The sequence below is a fragment of the Pelodiscus sinensis genome, chromosome 3 (assembly GCF_049634645.1).
Source record: "Pelodiscus sinensis isolate JC-2024 chromosome 3, ASM4963464v1, whole genome shotgun sequence".
Classification (NCBI taxonomy): domain Eukaryota; kingdom Metazoa; phylum Chordata; order Testudines; family Trionychidae; genus Pelodiscus; species Pelodiscus sinensis.
The window spans coordinates 145724405-145737396 of record NC_134713.1 but is presented as its reverse complement, the minus strand read 5'-3'; the positions used below and the strand labels follow the sequence as shown (position 1 = coordinate 145737396).

The 12992-nt window shown below is 43.3% G+C and overlaps 1 protein-coding gene across 2 annotated transcripts in view; it reads left to right on the top strand.

Moving 5' to 3' along the window:
• Window positions 1-12992, top strand: part of KCNH1 (potassium voltage-gated channel subfamily H member 1) — a 256021-nt gene that overhangs the window by 213916 nt on the left and 29113 nt on the right. For both annotated transcript variants that reach the window (XM_075925117.1, XM_075925116.1), the window contains one exon: window positions 11-263. In XM_075925117.1, coding sequence (XP_075781232.1) covers window positions 11-263 — 253 coding nt within the window. The remainder of the gene's footprint in view (window positions 1-10; window positions 264-12992) is intronic.

Below are 12992 nucleotides of genomic sequence, written 5' to 3'. Positions count from 1 at the left end.
CTCCTTTTAGGTTTTACAGATCTGCCCTAAGGATATGCGAGCAGACATCTGTGTGCATCTAAACCGCAAAGTTTTCAAGGAGCACCCAGCGTTCAGACTGGCTAGTGATGGATGCCTTCGAGCCCTAGCCATGGAATTTCAAACTGTGCATTGTGCCCCTGGGGATCTGATCTACCATGCTGGCGAGAGCGTGGACAGCCTTTGCTTTGTGGTTTCAGGGTCTTTGGAAGTGATCCAGGATGATGAAGTTGTTGCTATTTTGGGTATGTCTCATGCTTTATAGTATCTGCATAGCTAATCTAATGCTAACTTTCTGCATTTCTATAGCACTTTCCATTAGAGTCTTAACATACTTTCAAATAATTTAATTTAGCCTCACAGTATCCTGAAGAGGTATCTGCGTATTACCATCCCCCTTTAACAGAGGTAGAGAAGAGATTGTGACTTGTTCGAGGGCACATGGGAACTTGGTGCACACAACCAGAAGAGCACCCTTTCTTCCTCATGCAAGTTTGTAACGGTGCATCCACATCACCTGTGATTGTTTTACAATATGCTCAGCAGTGTCCTAACTCTGTCTCATTGAAGTCTTTGGGAGTTTTAATCCCACCTTCACTGCAGGCAGGGCGAGGTCCCTGCTGGGTGCTTTTATCTCAGTAATAAAATAAATATTTTAAAACTAAAAATAATTCTTATGAGATGACTCAGGAGAAGGTTTACAGACAATGCTGTAACACTTAACCAGGTATGTGTTACAGCAAGCAAAGGCTAATGTTTATAATCCCTTTTCAAAACAATATTCTATCTCCTAAGGTCAAAATAATCTGAACTAGAAATGGCACTCTAGGTTGGAGGCATACAAAAAGGTTGCAGTGATGTGAACAACACTCTGAAGGAAAGCTAGGAGAATAGATGGCTAATCCAGTAGACATAGCTAAATCATGAGGTGGCTAGAGTATTGAGAACATGATTATGTCTGACCTTTTTGTGATAAGGTAGAACTTCGCAGTGGCTTAAACTCAGAATCTGTCACTCATACCAGTCTTAACAAACAGACAAAAACCTCATCAATCTTAAACCTTAATCTTTCAGAACAAATATGCCAAACTTTTCTATGAGAAATTTCTACGGGCAAAATAAGGCTGTTCTCCTGGCCTCAGTTCACCACTCTGCCTGAGTTTTAGTAGTGTGATTAGCTTACCAGTCTAGAGAACTTTGCTTGGAATGTTTTGCAAGCGTTTTTGCATTACAGCCTTCGCTAAGAGCCTCTTGGCTTTTAGCTCATGCAATAGAGGCATCTCGCGTTAGCCCCTAAGGTTCCAGCTTCAGTCCCACCTGACAACGACCAGGGTTCATTGCCTTTACACTTGCACTGGGAAGAAATCTTGAGAGGTCATCAAGTCCAGTCTCCAGCACTTAATGCAGGACCTGCATAAATTGAAGAGTTATATTCCTTGTGCATATTCTAAACACAAATATACATTCTAAACTGTAAAAGACCCATTCCTGTGAAAACTTACCCCCTTTTTTATTTTACACATGCAGGGCTCGTCTACACTGGCCCCTTTTCCGGAAGGGGCATGTAAATTTCACCAGTCGTCGTAGGGAAATCCGCGGGGGATTTAAATATCCCCCGCGGCATTTAAATAAAAATGTCCGCCGCTTTTTTCCGGCTTTTAAAAAAGCCGGAAAAGAGCGTCTACACTGGCCCCGATCCTCCGGAAAAAGTGCCCTCCGGAAAAGGGGAGGGAATAAGGGTAGGAATAAGACCCTCCGGAAAAGGGCACTTTTTCCGGAGGATCGGGTCCAGTGTAGACACTCTTTTCCGGCTTTTTTAAAAGCCGGAAAAAAGTGGCGGACATTTTTATTTAAATGCCGCGGGGGATATTTAAATCCCCCGCGGATTTCCCTACGACGACTGGTGAAATTTACATGCCCCTTCCGGAAAAGGGGCCAGTGTAGACGTAGCCGCAGTGTAGTGGGTTGGAAGTCAACGCAGAACAGTTTAAACATTGGGGCCTCCTGCTTTTCACTATGGTTGAGTGACTTATGAAGTCATTAAGAGTGCTGCTAGAGTTGAATGAATAACACACAAAGTTTTCCCTAATCATTGAAACTTAAATCCAAATGTGCCTCAGTTATTGTTTGCTCCCCTTATGCAGTCACTTTCCATGACCATTCATGCCATGCATACAGTCAGCGATAGCATTCACTGAGGGGGGAGGACTTATTCTGAATTGCATGAGAAACATGATTGTTGATGTATTGTTCAGCCAAGAAGCAGACTTGATTTATATCACCAATCATAACTGAACTACATAGTTTGAATTGTATATGTTAGTGGTTCCCAATCTTTTTGATACTGGGGACCAGTAAACCCATTCACAAGCTTTTGGAGGACTGGTAACATTTATTTGCATATTTGAATATTAATCAAATGATGAATATGCAAATACATTGTTTCTGGTCCTCCCGAAGCCTCCAGTGCCAAATTTAGCAAAGCTTTGGATACAGTCTCCCACAGTATTCTTGCTAGTAAGTTAAGGAAGTATGGATTGGATAAATGGAGTGGAAGATGAATAGAAAGCTGGCTAGACTGTTGGGCCCAGGGTTTCCCAGACTTTATATTGTTGGAACCCGGTTTTTTTCAGTACCTTTTTTTGTGGCCCAAAAATATAAACGCATATAAACTGGGTTGAGACAGAAGGTGTGGGTTCTGGGGTGTGAATGAGGGATTTAGGTGTAGGAAAGAGAGAGAGTGCAAGCTCTGGGAGGGAATTGGGTGCAGGAGGGAGGTGGAGAAGGGGATGCTGGCTCAGGGTGGGGGTTCCAGGCTGGGGAGTGTTGGGCTCAGGTGGAGGGTTGGGGTGCTGAGCAAGCTGCAGGTTTGTGGATGTGAGGGTGCAAGAGTTTGGGGATGTGAGAGGCTCGGGACAGGGGGTTCCAGTGTATGATAGGCTCAGATTTGGAGTTGAGGTGGGGAGTACAGGAGTGTTATGATGTGGTGGCCAGATGACAACTTGGCCCCAATTGGGGGCTTGCTGGCCAGGCTTCATTTTTAAATAAAATATTGTCAAACAAAACACAAGTATCGTCTTTATTTATGAGAGGGGCGGGGAACCTGTTTTGAGTCAGGGGTCACTGACCCACGGAAAAGTCAGTCGGGGCCACGTAAGTGAGATACAAAAACACAACCCCTCCAAACCCCTCAAACCTCACTAATGTGACCCCAACTCTGCTTGTGGGTGCTGGGAAAGGGTTCTGGGGCAGGGTGCCAATGGGTGCTGGGTCAGGAGACAGGGTACTTGTGGGTGCTAGGGCAGAGGACAGGGTGCCGGTGGGTGCTGGGGCAGAGTACTTGTGGGGATCTGGGTGGGGGGGGAGGGAAGGGGACAGGGACTGATACCTGGGGATCCTGCAGCTGCACACCAAGGCCCAGGAAGTGCGTGGGCTGCTCCCCCATCCCCCAAACAGTAGCACGGTACCTGAAACGCTGGTCCGTCGCATGCCTGATGCCTTCCTGTGCGAGGGGGGGGGGGGGGTAGTCCCAGACCACGTCAGCCCCAACCCTGCTGGGGCAGTGTGCACCTTGCTCCTCCGCTTCACACAACAGTGCGCACCACCTGAGTAGCCGGAGCTGGCACAATCCTGGATCCCTACCCCCTCCACAGCGCCCAATGGACTGGTGTTTTAGGTACCACACTAGCTGTTGGGGCAGGGGGGAGAGCAGTCAGCTACCCTGGAAGTAGCATCAGCGCAGCCACAACCCACCTCCTGGCTCCAATCCTGTCCGCTTTATTGGCCGGCTTTGGCTCCCGGTCTGTGTCAGTGCACCCGGCCTTCTCCCTGGGTCCTAGTGCCCGCCGAATCTAGCCCTGCCGCCCGGAAGCATGCCTGGCAGAGACGCCTCAGGCAGCGGGCTCTCTCCCAAGAATTGTGCATGCAAATTTTTCTGAGGACCGGTATTTTTTTTTCTGAGGATCGGTACTGGGCCGCAGACCACACTTTGGGAAATGCTGGTATTTGTCAAGTATCAAACAAGAATCCATAGAATACATGAAATTTGTGAAAAACTATTTAGAATAATTTTGACTAATGAACACATTGGGGGAAATTAAAATCTCCTCACAGTTATTCCAGGAACAAAAAAAGGTAAATTAATAAAACAAGCTTTCAGTTAGGAATACATGCTGTGTCTTCCTTAGCAATAGAGACCTAAATCTCATTTCTAAATTACTCTGTGTGAATCTTATACAGTATTATCTAAAATTAAGGCAATCCATTTTTCATCTTGAACCAATTTATAGCTAGCATTTTCTAGTACTAATATTATTTACCCTTAAAGGACAGCATACTAAATGTGTGCTGCAGATCCCTGGTGCTTGGAATCCTCTGTGTACTCTTGCATAATATCACTGTAAATCAAATCTATCTACTATCCAAATGGAAAGTGTGGTTTCAGTTCAAACTCGTCTTCTCAGAATAAAGTGATTGACTTTGACTTCAAAATGAATTGATGCAAAAACAGGTGTAAGAGAAAATTACATACAAGGCAGAAGAGAAGAATCAGACATTTTCTGTGGCTATCTAATTAATGCACATTCCCTGGTAATTAGAAGGGGAGGGAAAGGCAGATAAAGAACATTAGTTTTAAGAATTTAATTTCTTTGCAACATTTGCTGTAAATTGTCAGACAGTCTAAGTATTTTACTGGATGCTCATTTTTGTTGCTGTTTGATTTCTGTATTTTAATTCTGTAGAAACTTTAGTAGCATTCATATAACACAATAATTGTGTGACACTTCACAGAAATACAGGACAAAATTCCCTGGAACAAGGAGCTTACTGTAAACTCACGTGTTGCTGTTTTTGATCGATGGGGAAGCTAGGGAAAGGAGAGAGAATGCTGCTGTTTTGTATAAAGGCTATTTTGTATTCTTAAGGGTTTTTACTGTTTTGTTTTGTTTTTAAAGAGCAGCCATGAGACCAGGAGTATGTACATAAGGTAAGAATGGAAATGAGTTTTAGGGAAGCTACCTGTCGTTCAGTCAAGTTTCGTTCTCTGTCAGGATTTGGAATTGTCCCGATGGGTTCCTGACAGGTCCTTTACTCTGTCAGTTATGATAAATTTTCAGCTGCGTGTGTGTGTGCTCCCCTGTCTAATGCCCCTGTGCACTTGAGTCAACACGATAGACTTCCAGAGAGCCACCAGAGACCACAGATCAGATAAGGATTGAAATCACCCAAACAGGTTTATTGCCAATCGGCATATACTAATAGTTGTCAGCAAACAGACTCGCCGCTGTGCCTCTATACTTTGTGCAAGCTGTGGTAATGTGCTAATACCCATTAAGTGCCATAGCATCCTCGCCCCATGGTTAGCCGGCAATCCCTTTTGGGATGCACTTTTATAGTCACCTACAAACAAATTACATTACTTCTGATGTACCAGGTTTCCAGTTGTTTATAACTTTGCTAAACTTTAACCATTTGGGCTGAAATTTTCAGTGCTGAGTGTTTGCCTCAGGCTGAATTTCGTTGGAATTGTTTGGCAAAAATGGTTCAGCTTTTTATCAGAACAGGGTTAGAAACACTTACATTGTTTTGCCCATGTAATGCATTTACAAATTGAGGAGCTATGGAGTGGGGGGACTTGAAAAATGGCAGAGGGCTGGCTGAGGTGTCAGATGTGTCTTTCACTCTCTCCAGAAAACATTGCCTAAATTTGGCTAAGATGCAAGTCTTTGAAGAAAACAGAGTTTGAACTGCCTTAGTTAAGAGTTTGAACTTGTTAAGAGTTTAGCAGTTAAAATCTCTGAAGATTCCATCAGTACAGATCATGCTCCAGGATGGGACTAAGCATGACTTTGCCTGCAATGTGTGTGAGGAAAAATAGTAGGTGATTCTGTAACTAAATACTGTGTCATAATGCATACTCACAAGGGGGGCAAATTATGGTGAAATACAACCTAGATTCTAGAATTTGCTAACTTTTGAGTGATGACTCTGCAACCTTAACAGTCTTTTAATGTAGTTTCTGTGTGTCATACAGTTTAAAGGCAGACAAGTGTACAATACAGTCATAGAATCTGAGGACTGGCAGAGACCTTAGGAGATATCGAGTCCAGCCCCCTAACTCAAAGCAGGACCAATCCCAACTAAATCATCCCAGCTAGGGCTCTGTCAAGCCTGCATTTAAAAACCTCTAGGGATGGAGATTCTACCCCCTCCCTAGGTAACCCATCCCAGTGCTTCACCACCCTCATAGGGAAATAGTTTTTCCTAATATCCAACCTAGACCTCCCTACTGCAATTTGCGACCATTGCTCCTTGTTCTGCCATCTGTCACTACTGCCACTCTCCAGTCTCTTTGGAAAAGGCTGCCATCAAATCTTCCCTCTTCTGTAGACTAAATACGCTCAGATCCCTCAGCCTCTCCTCGTAAGCCATGTGCTTCAGCCCCCTAATCATTTTTGTTCCCCTCACTTTTGCTTTCTACAATGGGTCCATATCCTTTCTATAGTGGGAACCCCAGTCAAGCAGTAGGACTCACTTTGATCTGGTGAAGCCACAAGTCATTGTATCTAGAATATTTTATGGAAAAGGTTGGTTTTGACAGAGGATTTGGAAGGAAGAGAAAAGGCTTGGTATGTGTTCACAATTTCTTGTGCTCAAAGATGAGGTTGTGGATTGGCATATAGGGCCCAAGGGATCAACAAGACCCTGTGTATACCTGGGAGTTGATCAGGGATTGGAAGAAGGAGATCTGCAGAGCTTTGGGAAATGGTGCCTGAGAAATTGGTCTGGTGGAATCTTACTTTAACCTGAGATTGCTGGAGCGAGCAATGACCTGGACCAGTTGTTTGCTTTGACCAGTTTGAGTATAGCAAAATTCATGAGCTGTTGAATAAATTCTGTGGAATAATTAGAATAGTAGTGCCTGATCTAGAAAACCTTTATTCATGTGGGTAAATTTGTTGTTATTCATACATGTAGTCCTGTTGCTTTTTTGATGGGCTTGTCTGGGTGAGACTGGAGGAGTCTGTTACTGAAACTGAAACTCTTAATATCTCAAGTACTTTTTTACAACATTAGTTGAACAATTTTTTTTGTTTTGTTTTGTTTTTTATGTAGCACCCCTGAAATATTCCCAAGATAAAGCAGTGCTTTCTATAAGAATTCAGGAAGCACTCCAGCTGCTTACAATAAATCATTTACTAAGCAGTGAAAGAACTGTGTAGCACTTTGGTAGTCCCTGGATATCCCTATGTTTTCAGTGATTCACTTGGCATTTAGATACACAGCTCCCATTGGCACAAAATGAATTCCATGGATCAGTGGAAATTGTTTGGCTAAATTCTGTGTGAGCTTTTGTTATTCACTAGTTCTTGTTTACTAAACTGACCACCATTTTTATTACCCCAAGAAGGCTATGGAAAATATTAGAAATGTACTGTCTTTGCTCAACCAAGCTGTATGCTAGTGATTTTAAGCAATTATTGGATTCAGGGGATAAACTAAATGGCTACATCTAGACTGGCATGGTTTTCCACAAATGCTTTTAAAGGAAAAGTTTTTCCGTTAAAAGCATTTGCAGAAAAGAGTGTCTAGATTGGCACCAACGCTTTCCCGCAAAAACACTTTTTGCAGAAAAGCATCCGTGACAATCTAGATGCAGTTGCGCAAGAAAGCCCCGATCGCCATTTTCGCCATTGGGGCTTTTTTGTGCAAAACAGTACTGTGCTGTCTACACTGGCCCTCTTGCACAAAAACATTTCCAGAAAAGGGCTTTTGCCCAAACGGGAACGTCAAAGCATTTGCACAAGAAGCACTGATTTTGGACAGTAGAACGTCAGTGATTTTGCGCAAAATCAAGTGGCCAGTGTAGACAGCTGGCAAGTTTTTGCAAAAAGCGGCTGCTTTTGAGGAAAAACTTGCCAGTCTAGATGCAGCCAATGTGATTAAGGCCGTAAGAATCCTTAATGCTAATGATGGCCAACGTTTACAAAATTGGATGCACAAAATGAATAAAATGGGTTTAATTTTCAAATATTCCAACATTCCAAGTCAAGTAGCCTTGTGAATGACTTGAAAATCAGGCCTTTTTCAAGTGCTTAAATGTGGAGCTAGGTGCTAACTTTCAGCACTCACTTTTTGGAAAATTTGGATTGCATTTTCAAATGAGGGCACCCTACAAATCTGTGTGGGAAATAACTGCTTGTTTGCTTATGCCAATGGGGGAACTATATTAATAAATACCTGCTTGTCCATCCAACTAACCAATTCTGTGCAGAGTCCACATTTGTGTGGGTGCTAGTTAGGTGCTCAACTGATCATTTGCTCCTAATAGTCACTGTCTTGGTTCTACCACATTTATCATATTCTCCCATTCCATGGTAGAGCTAAATATATTACTTTTTGTGTGCATATTTTGTTTGTCTTAGCAAAAGGCACTACTGCCTAAGCTCTCTATGGCTATGTCTAGACTGGCAAGTTTTTCCACAAAATCAGCTGCTTTTGCAGAAAAACTTGTCAGCTGTCTACACTGGCCCCTTGAATTTCCGCAAGAACACTGACTTCCTACTGTAAGAAATCAGTGCTTCTTGCGGAAATACTGTGCTGCTCCCATTCGGGCAAAATCCGTCTTGCGCAAATCATTTGCGCAAGAGGGCCAGTGTAGACAGCACAGTACTGTTTTGCGCAAAAAAGCCCTGATGGCTAAAATGGCGATCAGGGCTTTTTTGCGCAAAAGTGCATCTAGATTGGCACGGACGCTTTTCCGCAAAAAGTGCTTTTGCGGAAAAGCATCCACACCAATCTAGAAGCTCTTTTCCGCAAATGCTTTTAACAGAAAACTTTTCAGTTAAAAGCATTTGTGGAAAATCATGCCAGTCTAGACGTATCCCTTGGGTATGTCTACACTTGTAGCCTAATTCGAACTAGGGCTGGAAATGTAGGCATTCGGATTTGCAAATCAAGCCCGGAATTTAAATATCCCGTGCTTGATTTGCATCTTCCCAGCCAGGCACTATTTTTTTTTTTTAAATTTACAAGCCCAGACTAACTGCCCACATCTACATGCAGCAGGGAAACAGACATTCAAAATAAAGCCCAATTTCGAACTACCTGTTGTTCCTCCTGCAATGAGGTTTAACAGGTAGCTTGAAATAGAGCTTTATGTCGAACGCCCGTTTCCCTGCTGCATGTAGACACGGGCAGTTAGTCCGGGCTTGTAAATTTCAAAAAATGGCGCCCAGCCCGGAAGATGCAAATCAAGTGCAGGATATTTAAATCCTGGGCTTGATTTGCAATTCCGAATGCCTACATTTGCAGCCCTAGTTTGAATTAGGCTGCAAGTGTAGACGTACCCTATCTGTGGTAGAGCAGTGGCATTAAAATACTACAGCAATGGGATCCATACTCATTGAATCCCTACTGGGACTGATGGGTTAATGTGAACTGAGTACCTAGCTGCAAGTGTGGAAGCGTGTAATGAACTGTGTTTCCCCATAAAGGAATTGCCTTAGCTTTAAAGAGGAGCTTATAATGTTTTTTTCACTATTGGCTATAGGTTTTAGTTCAATGGACAGGTCTGGTGCATTTTGCTTTATCCGTGCATGCTGACCTATCGACAATCTCTGCTTGGGATATGAATTGTTCGCATTCTGTAAAAAGACCAGGAAATGATTATGCTTCACAGCAGAGTGGTTAATATAACCTCAAACTCAGCTCGACAACATACATTTCCCTTTGTGTGTTTTCCTCTCATTCAGTTCCTGACAGGTTTGTTCAAAATGTGCCATCTAAAGACACATTTTAGAACATTTGCATTTTTTGTGGAGCTGTAGGTTTTGGAACGTATTTGCTGACTCGTGTAATTGGCAGGTGCTTGAGAAATAGTGTGTATCTGATTGGAACACTGTACCGACATTACTGTTTAAATGCATTTAATTTGAGTAAACAAGAAAATAGGAAGACAGATAGTAATTTTTCCTAAATTATGCAGCCTGTGCCCTCTGATCTATGAGTGGGATCTACCCTAAGAAGTGCAATGATGTTCCCATTGCTTCCTTCCTCCAGGTTCAACTTGGACTATAGGGACCTAGGCGGGGGAGACTACTAGAGGCTGGGTGTTGTGACTGCAGCACACACATTGGCTGCATCTAGATTGGCATGATTTTCTGGAAATGCTTTTAACAGAAAAGTTTTCTGTTAAAAGCATTTTTGGAACAGAGCATCTAGATTGGCACGGACTCTTTTCCGCAAAAGCACTTTTTGCGGAAAAGCGTCCGTGGCCAATCTAGACGCGCTTTTCCGCAAAAAAGCCCCGATCGCCATTTTCGCAATCGGGGCTTTTTTTGTGGAAAACAAATCTGAGCTGTCTACACTGGCCCTTTTGCGCAAAAGGACTTTTGCCTGAACGGGAGCAGAATAGTATTTCTGCAAGAAGTACTGATTTCTTACAGTAGGAAGTCAGTGCTTTTGCGGAAATTCAAGCGGCCAGTGTAGACAGCTGGCAAGTTTCTCCGGAAAAGTGGCTGATTTTCCGGAAAAACTGGCCAGTCTAGACACAGCCATTAAGTGGGAGCAAGAGGCCATTTTCTGAGTTGCTGGAGAACGGTGTGTACCTCTTTAAGAGAGACAGAGGCAGGAAATAAGTTTCCAGCAGCCTTGAAGCAGCTCAGAGTGACTGATGCTGATTCATGCTTCCCCTCACCACCAGAAAAAAGGGAGGCTTTATAAGTAGATTCCAGACAGGAGAAGCCCTCTTCCTTTACCTAATCTGGTCCCAGCCTCTCCTTGGACCATTATGAGACAGATCTGATTGCCTGCGCCCCAGGAAAGAGAGAATTTGAGGGCTCTCAGCATTGCTGCAGCCTTTCCCAGGCACTCCGGACATCCTTACCTGGGGTTATTTTTAAAGATAGTTTTATTTTTAAATCAAGCACGAGAGGCGTAATTGAATAACAATAATTGACATTGTAACTGACAGCAAAAATGCATCTGTCTCTAGATTGAGTCATGGTCTGGCCAGCCATAATATTGGGATTCAGGAGCTCCTGAGTTCTGATTCCGCCTCCAGTTCTGATATCCTTGATAGTATTGAGCAAGCCCCTAAATACCCTTCCTGGTTTTCCCGCCTGTAAAATGGGATAACTGTATTTGGGTGTGATATATATCCTAGTATACACTGACCCATTATGGCAGGCTAAAGTCCCTGCACAGCTGTTTTCAATTCATCCCAGAACCAAGGCATTCTGTGATTTACAGTCCAGAGCTACAAGTTTTTCAGCAAGGAATGGAGACTGTTTGTTAGAGCTGCTTTTTTTCACTGGGCAAGAAGGGACCTGCAAGGAACAGGTGGTGAGTTTCATCTGGTTGAGGGGGATGTTGGAGGAACTATGCAGAGCTGTTTGGATGAAGAAGAAAAGCCATGGGAAGTAGATTTTTTTCTCCTATTTTGAAGTTGCTTGTGGCAGCAGGGTTCTGGCGAGAGCAGATCCCAGGAGCAAGCACAGAAAGTAGTCCTAAGCTATAAAGTAATTCTTAGAGAACAGGACAGGGCACATGTTGCTTTGTCTTGGGATACGAGGCCAGAGCTTGAAGCAGAAGATGGGAGAAAAATCTCCTCACCCCTTGAACTCAAAACACAGAAGGGAGGAGCTGGACTTTTGTCACCCATATAATTTTGATTCAGCCAGAAGGCTAAGTGAATGCATTGAAGAGGGAAACTGAGTCAGTGGCTATCAATACACGAGACGGAGGCAAATCACTGCTATAGCACTTCACACTTTGAAAACTGAAACATCACAATGTAGATAGATCCTCTTATGATGCTGAGTACTGTTGTCAAAACCAATGAAACTTAATGGAAAAAATAGTCAGAAGAATTCTGTATATAACCCAAGAAGAGTGTAAGACATTCTACTTGCAGAGTATGTAAAGGGTTAGAGTTCAATGTGCAGGCTGCCCACAGAGAGAGGACAACCCCAGCCATTTCTCACTGCAGCAGCTGGGGGCCAAGTGAGAAGTGCCTGTCTATGGCCGCTCCAGCTGCAGTGGTCACAGCCAGGGGAGGAGGCAAACAGACAAAGTCTCTGAACTATATGGTAAATAGCTGTCTCTTTCTTCACCCTTGCCTCCTACTGGCCCTATGGGGGTATAGCTGTCCCAGTCCCCATCTCTGGCCACTTGCTTGCCCCCCATTGTCATTCTCCAGTAGTACTGTCCCTCCTGCCAGATCTCTCCCTTTCCATTTTATGAGAAACAGTCGAATTCCTTGTACATCCCGTTGTCCTGGCACTTTGTTCCTAGGTCATAACATCTAGGAAGAGTTCTTGAACAAAGTGACTCACAAATGGACCGATGGACAGACAGATGCATATTTCTAAAATATATACTAAGAGGAAGATCACTGGGGGTAGGTTCTGTGCATGTAGGATGTATGTTTATTTACTTTTATTTAAGATAACCCACTGGGCAGGAGAAAAGTGCTGTTTGCATGTTCTTAGAATTCACATTTTTATTATTTACAAAGCTCTAACCCTGAGGAAGAGACTGTTCTCTCTGAAAGTATCATGTGAGCTCAATGTGTCGCATTCTGTTTCAGAAGGTCATTAAATGGTCCATTTACTTTGGGTGAAGAAATTCCTGCTGATTTAATTTTATCTAATTGCAATCTTAAAGGGCACAAACAGAATTATTCTTAAAATGTTCCTTTGAAATTACTTTAGTTTACTCATTTAGCCATAAGCTATTGTTCAGATGTGGGGACAGAAGGCTAGATTCTGATCGCAGAAGGACAGTGTCCTTTCATGGCAGCTGGGCATATGTGAATTACACTCGGAGCAGTGGCTATCCCAGAGGAGTAATCTACCTTGGGGAAATCTAAGTGGCAGTGCAGGATTTCTATCAAGGGAAGGCAGTTGTAAAATATATTGGGTGGCCCACCTACAGTGTTTCCCATCATGCACGTCACATGGAAGTTGCAT